Source organism: Aristolochia californica, unplaced genomic scaffold (genome assembly GCF_029961685.1).
Source record: "Aristolochia californica isolate CCGP_79_NKW_82.1479 unplaced genomic scaffold, dmAriCali1.0.hap1 SCAF_16, whole genome shotgun sequence".
Lineage (NCBI taxonomy): Eukaryota > Viridiplantae > Streptophyta > Magnoliopsida > Piperales > Aristolochiaceae > Aristolochia > Aristolochia californica.
The window spans coordinates 511,168-525,877 of record NW_027181837.1 but is presented as its reverse complement, the minus strand read 5'-3'; the positions used below and the strand labels follow the sequence as shown (position 1 = coordinate 525,877).

The 14,710-nt window shown below is 39.0% G+C and overlaps 1 protein-coding gene across 1 annotated transcript in view; it reads right to left on the bottom strand.

Annotated features, from left to right (window-relative positions):
- Window positions 1-10,032, bottom strand: part of LOC137953544 (sucrose transport protein SUC4) — a 28,889-nt gene extending 18,857 nt beyond the window's left edge. Inside the window, exons 1-3 of the mRNA XM_068800969.1 lie at window positions 9,434-10,032; window positions 403-1,139; window positions 91-154 (exon numbers count right to left, since the gene is read on the bottom strand). Of these exons, the coding sequence (XP_068657070.1) occupies window positions 91-154; window positions 403-1,139; window positions 9,434-9,929 (1,297 nt within the window). The 5' untranslated portion in view covers window positions 9,930-10,032. The remainder of the gene's footprint in view (window positions 1-90; window positions 155-402; window positions 1,140-9,433) is intronic.
- Between the last annotated feature and the right edge of the window lie 4,678 nt (window positions 10,033-14,710).

Below are 14,710 nucleotides of genomic sequence, written 5' to 3'. Positions count from 1 at the left end.
GTCAAATGAACAAGAAGAAATTTGTTAATCAGACATTCAAAAAAAGTAACTCAAAAGAGCTGATCTCAAGTGAATCTAAATAAATACCACCTTGGCCAAGTCCTAAAGACTCTGTATAAGAGGAAATCAAGGCATAAGGAACACTGTAAGTAATCTGCAGAAGATCATTTTAGAAAAAAGGTTAGCACTTCAAACAGAACAGAAACTAATAAGAAAAAATTACATAAAAAAAAAAACTAATTAGAAAAAATAATTTCATGATTTTTTTTAAATTATGCTGAATTTTATTATAAGAGCTCAAACGAGCAGATTACAAGATAGGAAGCCTTCCCAAACAATGAGAGATTGCTGAGAGGTTCCGAATTTAGCCAATTTATCAGCCAAAATAATTTCATGACTTACTGCCAAAGGTACTCCAAGAACTGCAAAGACAGCTAAAGCAGCAATTACAACACCATTAGGAGGAAGAACTTGGCCTGAATTCTCAATATTACTGGCTATGATAGATATGACGAGCATTGCAGCAAAGCAAATAGACATGAGAATGTTTGAAATTCCCCAAACTACACCAGCACCCAACTTCTTGCAGACTTTCTCCATCACCAATGAAGTCAAACCAAGAATAATGGAGTTCAGCATCAGTCCAAATGCTCCCATTCTTACTCCAATGTGATAATTTTGCCCCTCATCTGGCTTGCCTCTGTAGATTTCTCGGCCCATCCAGTCGGTGTCAAAAAGCAAAAAGGGAAACCATCCAACCCATGTCAATGCCGTAACAACCAGAGTAATCCGAATCGGTGATGACAGGTATCTAAATGTACCAAATAATTCCCAAAGGAATGCTTCTGAGGTATCATTTGACTGATGGACAATTTCAAGTGGAAATGTGTTGGGAGAATTGGGAGGGACTTCCTTTGCAGCTGAGAGACTTACATATGTGGTGAATGCAAGTAGGACAATGTGGAGAAGGAATGCAGACTCGAGGTTTGCACAGTTAGTAGAGCATGCAGAAGTGAGAGTGAAGGGTAAGATGGAAGGCCATCCACTGTAGGACCCAGCTGCAAAACCTAGGATGTTCCCAATGGCCATGAACAGTGAGAAGTAGGCGTTTGCTACTCGATTCCGTCTGTGATCCTTTCCTAAAATAACAACAACAGAATAGGTAAATTGATTTGCATTAGTTACTTTTCTTTTTCGAAAATACTGCTGACACTTTAAAATAATATCTGATACATGAACCACAAACATTATGCATCTAATTATCACTTGCAGCTGTTATTCTCCTTACATGTCATAGTTGATATTCAAAGAGGAACCTTCAAGCCAACAATTAAAAATTTTGAGTCTCCTCCATGTATATTGGTTTACAATGAGTTTATCCTAACACCTCACAAGTTTGATTTGTAAACTCATATAAACAAGACAGGGCTTCAAACAGGATTTTCCAGGGACCTAGAACCCTGTAACAAATTTGAACTCAACATTTACCCTATTTGAACCATGTGGAATAAGTCGGGGGTCAACAGGTCACACCAGGAGCATGAAAAAGTAGGTCCAGAAGAGAAATAACTAGACCTACACTCTGTAAAAGTGAAGTCAGCCAGAAAAAAGATGAAAAAGAGACAAGATAAGAAAAGTTTGCTTGCCATATAGTAGGGAATAGGTCTATTGGACCTGTAATGCTCTCTATTTCACTAACTTCAGTAATTAATGCATAACTACAGAAATAACCTTTAAACATAAAAGCATAGCATTACCCATTTGCTCAAAACCGTTAATGCTCAACACTCTCCTCAAGATGGGGTATGCATATAAATTAAGCTCTGCTTGTCATGTAAAAGAGAAAACTCTTTCCTAGGTTAGAGAATTTGGTGAAAATATCACACAATTAATCCTCCAACTTCACACCAAAAAATAGAAATTTTCCCACACATAACCATGTCTGCAATGAAAATTGTTGCTTGATTGTCCTATCTTGAGATCGTGACTTTGTAGACAGAAAACCCAAACGAATTTATCAGCACCTTCACTGACATCAATACACAAGCAATGTGAGGCATTGTTTCATTATCAGCTTGAAACCTTGATGAAGCCACAAGTATTTACTCTTCACTCTTCCAAATGACGAGATTACCACCAAAAAATGTACAAAACACAAAAGAAGATAGCCTATCCACCATAGGACCTACATTTTCTGCATCAAAATATGCTACAATATCAAGATCTCAATGCAACTTATACAATAATCCTTTTCTTGGAGCACCTTCAAAGTAGTTTAAAATCCGATAAACAGCTTTGAAATGAATCTGTTTCTCAAAGAATGGTGATATTTATTATGTTAGAATTGTCATCATCTTTGGTTTGTGTAGCTTTTCTATTAAAGGTGAGTGACCATCATAGGATCTACAAGTGCACAACCATAAGAAGAAGAAACATTAGAGAACAATTCCACCACTATTTTGTATTCGGAACCCTTTGTGTCAATTTCAAATTTTCTTATCTATGTGACCGATGTTTCTTTCCCTTTCTTGGGTTTGGCCCTCTACAGTTTGTGTTCGCTTTGGTATTTATTCTTGGGACACACCATTTATTAATGGAGACATGGAGGAAGAGGATTTTTTTTTATTGATGATGTTCAAGCTAGGATCATTTCGACATACTGAGAAAGAGAAGAATACATATGCTCAGTGAAAACTCAAAAGTCAAAGGTCACAAAAGCCATACATTTTGAAATTGTTCATGCCACATATCCCACAATAGCATCCCCAAGACCAAACAGAGATGATAAACAATTGGATGTCAGACCCCTCTTTTTGATCTATCTCTCCAATCCTTCTGGGAGAATATGGTTGTTGCTGGCCCGAGCGGGTGGACCTTCCCAATCAAACTCAAGATGTTGAAGCCGTTGCTACGGTCCTGGGCCTCCAAAAAGAAGGCCTCTTCCTTGGCTATGAGAGCCAATGCCTTTCCTCAGATAGCCGCTCTCGACTCTGAGGAGGAATCTAGAGGTCACTCCTCTCCGGAAGTCTCTCAGAGGTATGCCCTTCAAGGGCAATTGCAGTTCTTCGCCCACAGCGAGTTAGTGCACTGGAAGCAACGTGCAAGATTCAAATGGCTCTTCGATGGAGATGCTAATACTAAATTCTTCCATGCTCAGCATCAACGGTCAACCGCATCGCCATGCTCAGCGTCAACGGTGAGACCACCTCGGACCGAACCCTTATTTCTAACTCACTAGTGAATTTTTTTGCAGATTTATACTCTAATCACCAGTTAGTCCGCCCCTTCTTCCAAAGGGTTAACCTCCAGGTTATTCCATCAGGTGTCTCATCGAGCTCCTCTTCTCTAGTCGGGAAATTGAAATTGCAACCCTTGGTCTTCCTCTAGATCGCGCTCCGGGCCCGGATGGATTCAACGGGGAATTTTATCGCCATTGTTGGCCCTTCATCAGAGACGACATTTCCGGCATGGCCCGCTCCTTTTATCAGCATGGCATCAGATATAGGAGTATTGGAGCCTCTTTCATCGCCCTCATCCCTAAAAAAATGGGGCAGAGCTGCCATCCGACTTCCGACCAATCAATCTCACCACCAGTGCACATAAGGTGATTGCGCGCCTCCTTGCTAGTCAACTCAGGGCAGTCCTCCCTATTGTCATTCACCATGGCCAGAGTGCTTTTATTAATGGAAGAAACACTCTTGATTCAACAATGGCATGTCATGAACTTAGTCATCATTTCAAGGTCCGCAAGCTCCCCAAATTCATCCTCAACTTGACTTTGAAAAGGCATTTGACAAAGTTAACTGAAAGTTTCTGGACACCCTCCTAGGGAAGATGGGATTCGGGGAAAAACAACGCTTCTGGATCCAAAGCAACATTTCCTCTGCAAGCTACTCTGTCCTTCTCAACGAAACAGTTTGTGGGTATTTTAAGGGAACCAGGGGAATCAGACAGGGAGACCCCCTCTCCCCCTTGTTCTTCAATGTGGTAGCAGAATATCTATCCTCCTTGATCTACTCGGCCAAGAACATGGGATGGCTCCTCCCCACGACAGATTGCATAGCCTTTGATATTCCGATTCTCCAGTTTGCAGATGATACTATTTGCTTCGGGGTTGGTACTATGGAACATATCAGAAAACCGTGTGTTGTTTTGGGATTATTTCTTCACTAAAGTTGACCCACTACTTGAGCAGTCAAACTTGGAATTTCATGGACCCAAGTCGGGTTACAATTTAGAATTGTACACTGTATCCATACCCAGATTGCCCAACGTGCAAAAACTTATCATCTTAGAAAAGACATCAAGCACCTTAAGCAAGGTTATCAATCTATAATAGACTCAAATTTTAACCTTATGATGAATTATACTGGTAGATTATGTTAACCACAGATCTCAGGATCTTGTAGCTAAGGAGTGATAACGAGAGATGTATGAATCATTGTCTGCGTTGGGTCCAGAATATAAAACCTTTAGAAGTCAAATTTTATTACAGCTAGAATTGACCTGTTTAGCATGTTTTACAGCATTTGTCTCAAGAAGCAACTCAGTATCACGTCATCACCACAATGTTAGGTGCTTAATGCATTTCAGTTTCATATTGAAGTAGTAGGGTGAGCAAAACAAATCTGTCATTGTAAGGAATAGTTAGAACATTGGGGGGAACCAGGCCTCAGAATCTTAAGTCAAAAGTCCTCTGACCCTTTGATAGAAGAAGGTGACTCAGCCAATGTCATTGGCTAGATGAGTAAGGATTTAGCCACACCCTTGGAAATTTAGATACTTGCTCGATGAAATTAGATCTCACAAGCTCGTGGCAGATACAATGGAGTCATGTCCTTAGATCAGCTTGCAAAAAGAGAATCCTTAGTTCACGGCTCTTCCCTACCTTGTTAGCCATTGAAGATAACATACTCTACATTGTATCCTATTGAGTACACAAGCTTGTTTGCAGTTCTCAATCAATAAAAGCATCACCATTTTCAAAAGAAAAAAGAGTATTAGGGACTGCAAAGTTATACTTGTCCATGTAATATAGGTTTTACAGTGGTTTCACAAGTCGACCCCTACGGAGGAAGCATCTTGGAGCACCATAACTTGTATTCTTGTTTTCTCTTTTGTGTTTGAAGCCAACACCATCCTCAAACCCTAGCCCTTCACACACAAACAGCTTCCTTGGTAATCTGATTTGTACGAGCTCTAGACTCACTTTCATAATTAAATCAAGGTTCCTGACAGACCTACTTCTGAAGTTCAAGGCATTGAAATTCTGCCTTACAAGCAAGGAAGTTACCACTAGCAAATCTTTCTACCTCGCACCCTAGAATATAAAGAACCATGGAAAGGAGAAAACTGTTGGAAGATTCTCATTTATTGTACCACTCCAACAAAAAATGCTGGAAACTACAGTGTATCAGACTAATTCAAAACCAAAAAATCAAACAGTTAGCAAACACTACTGAAGCAAAAACTCCCATCAACATTGGAAAACTTTTCAATTTCTACAAAGCTCTTGGAATGCATCTAGAGTAACAAATATTCAAGAGGGTCCTTACAAGAAACAGGTATAAAACTTTCCTTAATTTCTCACAATACTTCCACACGGATAATTAGATCCTAATGCCTTAATCACAAGGCATGAGAATTAATCTACTTCAGCACTATTTCAAAAAAAAAAAAAAGAGTTTTAATCTACTTATCCAATCTTGAGAAAAAAAACCAAAAGAGCACCAGTATGCATTGCTTTTTTTTAGAAGATGAAATTTTATTTCAAATCCCAAAGGACAAAAAACAAAACATTAGGAAGGGCCCCCCTTACAATGAGAGATTGGAGAAACATCCCCTGTTTAGCGAGAAGTTAGCCAACGAGTTGGCTGATCTTGGAACATACATCCAATGACAAGAGAATTCAGAGATGATATCTAAATTCCATGGAAAGATTGCTAAAGGCACCAAGGAGGTTGCTTACCTTTGGACCACCAACCAATCATGATGCTAGAATCACCTTCAATCTAGAGTTGACCACCAATAGATGCTTTAAAGATGATCATTACTTGTCGAAGGCTCAGAATTTCTACTGTTGACAAGTCGGAACACCCAATAGGCCCACAGTAGTAGGCAATCGTAATGCCCCCATGGTTGCGAAAGATGTCCCCCTGTACCAGTGGGAGGGGCTTATGCATCTAAGTTTAGGTTATCGATCTTAGGTAATGGAGGAGCCCATTCTGTTCTCTTTTTGTGGCGAGGAAGGGAGGCTGGCAACAATTCTCCAATTCTGCCTAATTAAGCCACCTAAAAGAGCTTGGAATTCTTTTCTTGTGCTGACAAAGGCCAGAATGGAGCTGCTAGTTATCTCTAACACATGGTTTTTGGGGCTACAATTACCATTGAATCGCCACCTGTTCCTCTCAAGCCAGACCTCCCAAGGAACATAAGCCAGGCAGGTTGAGAGCAGAAGCTGCAAGTTTACAAAGATTGATTTCTTTCACAAGCACTAAGAGGTCCTCCAGGCTGTTTGGGAGGCAGAGCTTGATTTCCCAGCTAGCAGACAAAACGCATCTAAATGGACCAGGTGAAGCAGCGCTAAAGAAGAAGATAATTCATGCATTCATCCTCCAGCCTACAAAGATTGCAGCAACTGTTAGGAACACTGGTGCTTGTCAAAGGTCAAAATTTCTGCTTCTAGTGGCCCTCCAAACAAAGAATTGGACCTTGGGGTGGGGGAGGGGCTCTCGATGGGCAGAGCTGTCCCAGATCAAGAGTTTGGAATAGGTGGAGGCAACAATGAAGGACTTGTGTCCTCATACTGTCTTTGGAATCTCATTCCTTCCAACAACGAAAAATAATCTGCCAAAATCACCAGCCTCATCATCATCCATTCCATGCCTAAATGTGTAAGTCTCAACCAGAAACTTTGCATTCTCCGCTTGTCAGCCACCATCATCTCAGCATTCACTACCAGATTGTAGAATTTTGGGAAGGTGCTTGGAATGGTTCCTTTCTCCCAGCCATCAATCATCCCAGAATTTTACCATCCTCCCATTACCAACATATAACAACATATAACTTGACTTCTTTCAAGAATTGTAGAGCAGAGAAAATAAGGCTCACCAAATGGGGAGTGCTTGCATCACACTCCTCCATCAAGCCACCAATCATTCACCTGAAAGCCCAACTTGTGGGCTACAATGCTCCTCCAGCTAGTACCCCTGTGGACATTATATTTCCAAAACCACTTAAGAAGAAGGTTCACGGTTGGTTTTCTTTCGTGGTTCTGATCCCAAGACCCCCAATTCTCTTTGGTTTGCAAATCAGTTCATCACACTAGGTGGTGCTCAAACCCATGGGAAGCTCCCCACAAAAGGAAGCGTATTTTAATTGAGACAATTCAGTTAGCAATGCTGGCTGGGCAGGGAAGAAACGAGAGGTATTTAAGTTTGAATGCAAGCAATACATGAATTTGACAAGGTGGATCTTCCTGCTTTAGAAAGAATTCTTCCCTTCTACGTGGATTGTCTTTTTTCCATCCTTTCAACCATGGGAGCCTGATGGTTCTATCTAGCTTTGAGGAGAAAAGCCGAAGCCCCAAATAAGTCAATGGCAGAGAGGAGAGGGCACACCCGAGTTGATTAGTCAAATCCCATGCATCATTCTCAGTGATGGTGAAAGCAACTTTGCCCAGTTTAATTTTCTGGCTGAAGGCAACTTCAAAGAGGCCTAAGTTGGATTTTAGATTGGTTAGCTGTTCATGGATCCTGCACCAAAAATGATAGTGGCGACCACGAGTTGGACAATTAGCACATCTCACGCATCATCTGCAATTGGTTTCAGCGAAATTTCACTCTTAACAACATACACCAAGGCAGTTAAGACTTCACTAATAACATTGAAAAGGCAAGGGGACAAGGTCACTGAGTGCACTCGAAATAGCCACAAGCCATGCCATTCATTAGGAGGAAGACACCAATATCCCTTGCTAATAGCAGTTTCATTCTTGCTACTTTGTGTTCAAACTAATTTTTTTTCCAAAATTACCTAAATTTGAAGTCTTATTTCTTCTGTGAATCACATTTTTCTTCATCGATAAATTATGTGTAAAGGGTATTTTGGTCATTTTACCTCTGCCTATTATCCTTCTATAGTAGGAAAGTATTCTGCCTAATGTGGTAGTTAATTGGTTCAATTTTCAGCTTCTCATGATATGTAATTAGGGAGTTCAGAGATGATGATTAGTAGTGAAGGGTAATATAGTCATTGTACTCAAAAACTCAATTTAGTAACTAATAAATAAAGTAAGAGGTCGACTTGACCTCTAACAAGTGTTGCAGACTCACGCAGTCAAGATTCTGGTGGGGAGGGAGACAGGAAGATTGCTGGAGGGGGGACGTCTACTTCCAACTAGAGGAGACAAGAATGCAAGAGAGGAAGACCCTCCCAACACTACCATAGAAAGACCTTCCTTTGTCTTTTAAAGTTTAGTTAATTTATTTTTCTCTTAAGGAGTCAGATAAATAGTCTATTAAAGTGTTTAAATCATGAATTGAATAATCATAATTCCTTTAAATAATAATTTAAGAATATTTTAAAATATTAAATAAAGAATATTAATGTATCAAGTCATCATCTTAAAATATTTTAATAACTTAATTAAATTTTTACTCAGAAAATAATAAATTAATTAGTTGAAGTTTGAAATAAATAACATAATCATCAATTGAATTCACAATTATTCTATAAATCCAAATTTTATTATTTAATCCATAAACTATAGTAAAAAAAATATGATTATTTAATCCATCACTTAAAATAAACTTAAAATATCATATTTAAGGATTTTCAATATATTGGTAAAGTATGTCTACCTTAAATTCAAATTTTAAAATATTTTTAAATGTGACGCCCACCGAAGGTGAACCCACTCTGGTTTTCCTCCCCCCTATCTAAGGAGGAGGGGAGAATCGGAGCATTTTAAAAAATATTTTGTTTTAAAAACTCAAGGGTACATCACCTTCGAAGGGGTGGCGGAAGTAATTCACAATTTACGATTTAACACGGAGGGCGGGGGAGTAATTTTGGCGTGGACTGGGGTTATGGGTAATTAACCGCCCCCATAAACAAAAAGCGCCAACAGCCCCGCGAGAATCTTAGAGAAAACGACCGAAGTCTCTTCAAGTTTGGGAAGACAACAGAGGGAAGATTAGGAAATACAGATAGACGTACATTAATAAGCATATTCAAACACAAAAATGTTTGAAACGCCCTAAATGACACAGCACACTCGCATGGATAATTTCGTACTTTCAGCAAACAAAGGATGAAAAAATCAATTCCCGTTCCCGCAGACGGCAGAACATGAACTACTAAAAATTTATAAAAAGGAAAGCATACTTAGATGTAAATGGCACATAAAAAGAAAGAGAAGAGAAATTCTTACCGGTGAGATCTCCGAGTAGAGCTCTGCACGGCCCTTGAATCATGTTATTCGCGACATCGAGCAACCAAAACCCTAAAACAAAGGTAACGATAGCACGTGGTCGCTTCTTTGATCCTTGGCCACGATCACCAAACACGTATCCAATATCAGCAGAATGCCCGATAACTAGAACGGCCAAAACAATCAACGCCGCTCCGACGGCGATGAACGGCCGGCGCCTCCCGAACCGGCTGGTACACCGGTCGCTCATGTGACCTACCAGTGGCTGAACCAGAAGCCCGGAGAGCGGGCCGCAGAGCCATACAAGGCTCGCGAGCGCATGCGGGATTCCCAGCTCCTGCACGTACGGGGTGAGAAGGGAAAGCTGCAGAGCCCACCCAAACTGGACTCCGCAGGCGATGGACGTCACACGGAGAAGCAGCCTCAGGCGGACACGTGACGTTGGCGGCGGTGGCGCCGGCGCCGGTGGCCGCGGCCTCTGCCCCGAAGTTGTCATCTCTGAACTGGTCTACCTCTATGCTTCTGTTCGGAAATGGCGGCTCCGGATTACTAGGTGGCGGCCTTTTTTCTTCCCTCCCCTCCGGTCTCCACGGAGGGGATTCTCAGCTCTCCGTTACTTTCATATTTTTCTTGGCACGGTGTTGGGGGAGAAAGGAAAGGCTCGTATTACTAAAATAGACTTGTTATCTATATAATTTACGTCTTATGCCACTAAGTTGGATAAGGTGAGACGTTGTCATCGGGAAATGGGAAGCGAGTGAAATTTCCTGCTCCGTAAGAAGGGCAACTTCGCTGCGTCGTTTTTTAGGCAAGTCGTGCCAGTGGCGGGTGATCAAACTGATCGTTGTGCAACGTCCAAAATGCCCTCCAACCGCCTGGCGTAGCTCAACGAACACTTCTGAAAAAGTTCAAAACAGCTGCCCTGCGATTCCCGCCGTTTGGCAGGAGGAAACGAATGTCTTCCCGTCTCTTCCGACGCGGCGCGGTTTGGCTTCTTGCCCTGAACCTGTTTTCCGCTTTTACTTACGTGGAAGCCCCTTTTCTGGACTGCTTTATTTTGGACATGTAGTCCACCCGGAGTAATTCCGTCGACGATCGTCTTTCTTCAGAAGCTTGCTTTACGGATCCAAAGCTCGATTTAAAGTTATTCTCGTCTCTTTATCCGCCCTCCTACCGACGACTTTAACAAAGCAATGGTATTTTATTTACGGCTTTCGGTGTATGGAGAGAGAAAAAAACCTTTTCTGTTTTTGTGATTGTCATGTTGGCAGGTATTGGTTCGCTTAACCAGTCACCACCCGACTCGCTAGACATGTCCAGGTGGTGTTTACGCTCTCAACATGTTCGCGATAATGTCTCCGAGGGATTGAGGCGTGAAACCGTGAATCCCGACTATCCAGTGTGACATGTAAGTCCTGTATCTAGTATTCTGTATTTACCCAACCCTTTTTTTTCTTGCGCGGAGAAGAAAGTGCCGATTTAGTAGACAAAGAATAAAGTAGTAGCTTAAGGCTGAAACGCAGGATCACGAGATCAGTTGAATTCGAGCCAAAAATGTTAGTCCCTTACGTAGGTGAAGGGTCGAAAGCCACGGTAAGCTTTTGCGTGCATTGTTGGACTCTCGCTGGAAAATATGTTCAACGTTCTAACTGCTGAGTCGAGTCGGGGACAAACAAAGTTCTTACTTCAAAATGTTAAAGTTTTCAACCTAAAAACGTTGAAATATCATTAAGAATATTTTTCTAATATCATTAAGAATATTTTTCTAATATCATTAAGAATATTTTTCAGTTAGGAAACTTACAATTTCTTCAAAGTATGAAGTGTACCTTCAAGAGTCTGATATGGACATTGGTGTTGAAGATGATCCTATTACGTTTTTCAAGGGAAAAGTCACTGGCTGTAAGTGGGTTTTTTAAAAAACCTAAAAAAAACTCTTTAGGCAATATAAGGCAAGATTTGTAGCCAAATAATTTACTCAACAAAAAAGAATTGATTATCACGGTATTTCTCTCCTGTTTCAAATAATGATTCATTTCGGATAATCATGGGATTAGTAGCCCAAGTTACATCAAATGGATGTCAAAATGGTTTTCTTCAATGGAGACTTAGAAGAAGAAGTGTACATGAAACAACCTGAGGGGGGTTAGTCTACACTGAACTTGAATTGAAGTGAAGAATTGAATTTAACTTAAATGAATTGATTCAACTTCAACTCGTCCTTGGGTGTTAGTGTAGATGAGTTCAAGTGCACTGGAAAACAGATTCCAGTGTTAGTGCCCCCAAATGAAAAGTATGTTATAAATAAGAGAATAAGTAACATTTTATAATATACTTAAATAGAACATATATTTAAACAGATAATTAACCAAAATAAACATGGTTACTATACATATAAGTGAATTAACGTGTAATATTAGAATATATTAATATCCTAATTAATGAAAATTTATATTATATTACTTAATGATTATATTTTATTATAAATTAATAAAATAATTACGTATGACTAGAATAAATTATTAAAAATAAAAAATAACATAAGAAAATATAGTAAATAAATAAATTATTTTTTAATAACATAAGATATGTTTTAAAATTAAAAACCACTAATTTAATACAATAAAAAATTAATATAATAAATAAAAATATATTTATCAATAACATAATATATATTTTTATGTATTATTAATTAATAATATATTGTCACAAAATTTAAAATCATTGGTTTAATTAATTATAGCAATGGGATAATCAAAATAAAATAATTTTATCAAATATTTGTTTTAAAAATATTTTAATTATGACTATTAAATCACTAATTTAATATAATAATTATAAAATAAATATATTAAATAAATAAAAATAATATTATATAAATAAAAATTCTAAATTATTATTTTAATAACGATGGTTTAATTTTTCCTAACTTAGGAAAAAAATTACACCATCGTCTTCCTCACGGCGCACATCGTCTTCCTCAACGACAGGCCAGCGGGCAACGGCGACGGGGCGGGCCAACGGGCCACAGCGACGGAGGCGGCGCTCTGACGGTACCCCAAGAGTGAGAAGATAGGGAGGCCGAGAGAGAAAAAAAGTTGGGAGGCCGAGAGGGAGGAAGGCCGACCAAGGGGGGAGGAGTAGGAGCAACGCGCAATGAGAATGAAGTGACGTAATTTACTTGAAGAGTAATTCATTCTACACTAACCCATTTATCTAATGAACTAGGTAATGTGGAGGGAATTCATTACACTTCATTGTGGACTAACCCCACCCCCCTTAAGGTTTCATTTCAAAGGGGAATGATCACTTAGTTTGTAGACTTAAAAAATCTATATATAGACTAAAACAAGTCTCCCGTCAGTGGTATTTAAAATTCCATGATATTATTTTGTCATTTGGTTTTATGGAGAATATGATGGATCACTGTATATTACCATAAGTTCAGTGGGAGCAAAATAATTTTCCTACTCCTATATGTAAATGATATTCTACTTGCTTCAAGTGATTTAGGATTACCTCATGAGGTCAAACGATTTCTCTCGATGAAATTTTATATGAATGATATGGGTGAAGCTTCTTCTGTCATATGCATAAAGATTGGTAGAGACAGATCCCAAAGGATATTAGGATTGTATCAAGAAACCTATATCAATAAAATTCTAGAGAGATATCGTATGAATAATTGCTCATTTAGTGTTGCACCTATTATCAAAGGTGACAAATTAAGTTTGGAATAAGGTCCACGAAATCATTTAGAGATGGAACAAATGAAAAATATTTTATATGCTTTCGTAGTTAGGAGTTTAATGTATGTTCAGGTTTGCACAAGACAGCATATGCAGTGAGAATATTGGTCAGATATCAAAGTAATCCCGGTTTGGACCATTGAAAAGCTGCAAAGAAAGTCATGTGATACATTCAAGGGACTAAAGACTACAAGCTTACGTAAAAACAATCTGATCATCTGAAAGTGATTGGATATTAGTTGGAGGGCCCATTTATTGGAGAAGTGAAAAACAACCGATGATTGTTACTTCAACCATAGAAGCAGAGTTTGTAGTATGTTTTGAAGCATCATCACAGGCTATATGGTTAAGGAGTTTTATTTCAGGGTTTAAAATTGTTGACACAATTTCTATAAGTCATTAAGGATTTATTGCGATAATTTTGCAATAGTGTTTTTGGCCAAGAACAATAAGAGCGGAAGTTGTAGTAAGCATATTGACATAAAAGTTTTAAGTTATTCGAGAACATGTCAAAACAAACAAAATGGTTGTGCAACACATCAGCATTGAATTAATGATTGTTGATCCGTTGACAAAAGGTCTACCACTTGTTGTTTATAAGGGACATGTTAAACATATGGGACTCATTTCTATTATGTAATTTATGTAATTGAGATTCCCTTTATATTTGTATCGCAATTTGTCAATTGAAAAACTCCATTAAGTTCATTTTTGTTTTCTCTTATTTTATTGTATACATAAAGTTTAGATAATGACAATAAAAGATGATCATAAATGAGCATTTGGAAGTTCATTCATAAAGAAATGTGTCACATAAGGTTCTCATTCAAAAGAGACAATTGCATTGTAATCCGTGGAAGGTGATACTTTCTCTAAAGAACTTACCGTCACGATTCATGGGAAACATTCTTGAAGATATATCAATATTCAATTATGCATATTAAGTATGTGAATGGGTCAAGTGGGAGAATGTAAGTCAGTTTCCCAAATTGACCCATTCACTGGGTGGTTTCCTGGGTGGATGGTTACAACCTCTCATCTCTTTGATGGAAAAGAGGAGTTTAAGTTTAAATCTGGTCTAGCAGATGGATGTTTGGTTGTTGCCATCGACGAGCCTCTAAAATAAACGAGACTCTCCGATCGCCGAAAATTGATTGCCATGACGGGATGTATGTTTCCGTTTCAATTTTATTAATTTCATTTCTGTTTAGAAGTTCATGATTTGAAGTCTAACAGGGGACAATAGTATGTGAGGAAAGAGGGAAATCGCCAATTTGAGGAAGGTCTGTAGGGAGTTGTGGCTCAGTTTGAGTGGTGAGAGAGTAGAGTTTGGGGAGGAGATGGACTCTACAGTTAAAAGGCAGAAAAGTTATAGTGCGAATAAGAAAGGTGCTAGAGAAATAGAATCCTAGGGATTGTAGAACATGCTAGGGCAGTGTGTGTGGGAGTCTTGGAGAAGTTGGTTGAACGGAGGAGGTGGCTGGGAAGGTGCTTGTGTAGTGGGAAAGGGATAGAAAGGTGGGGGCAA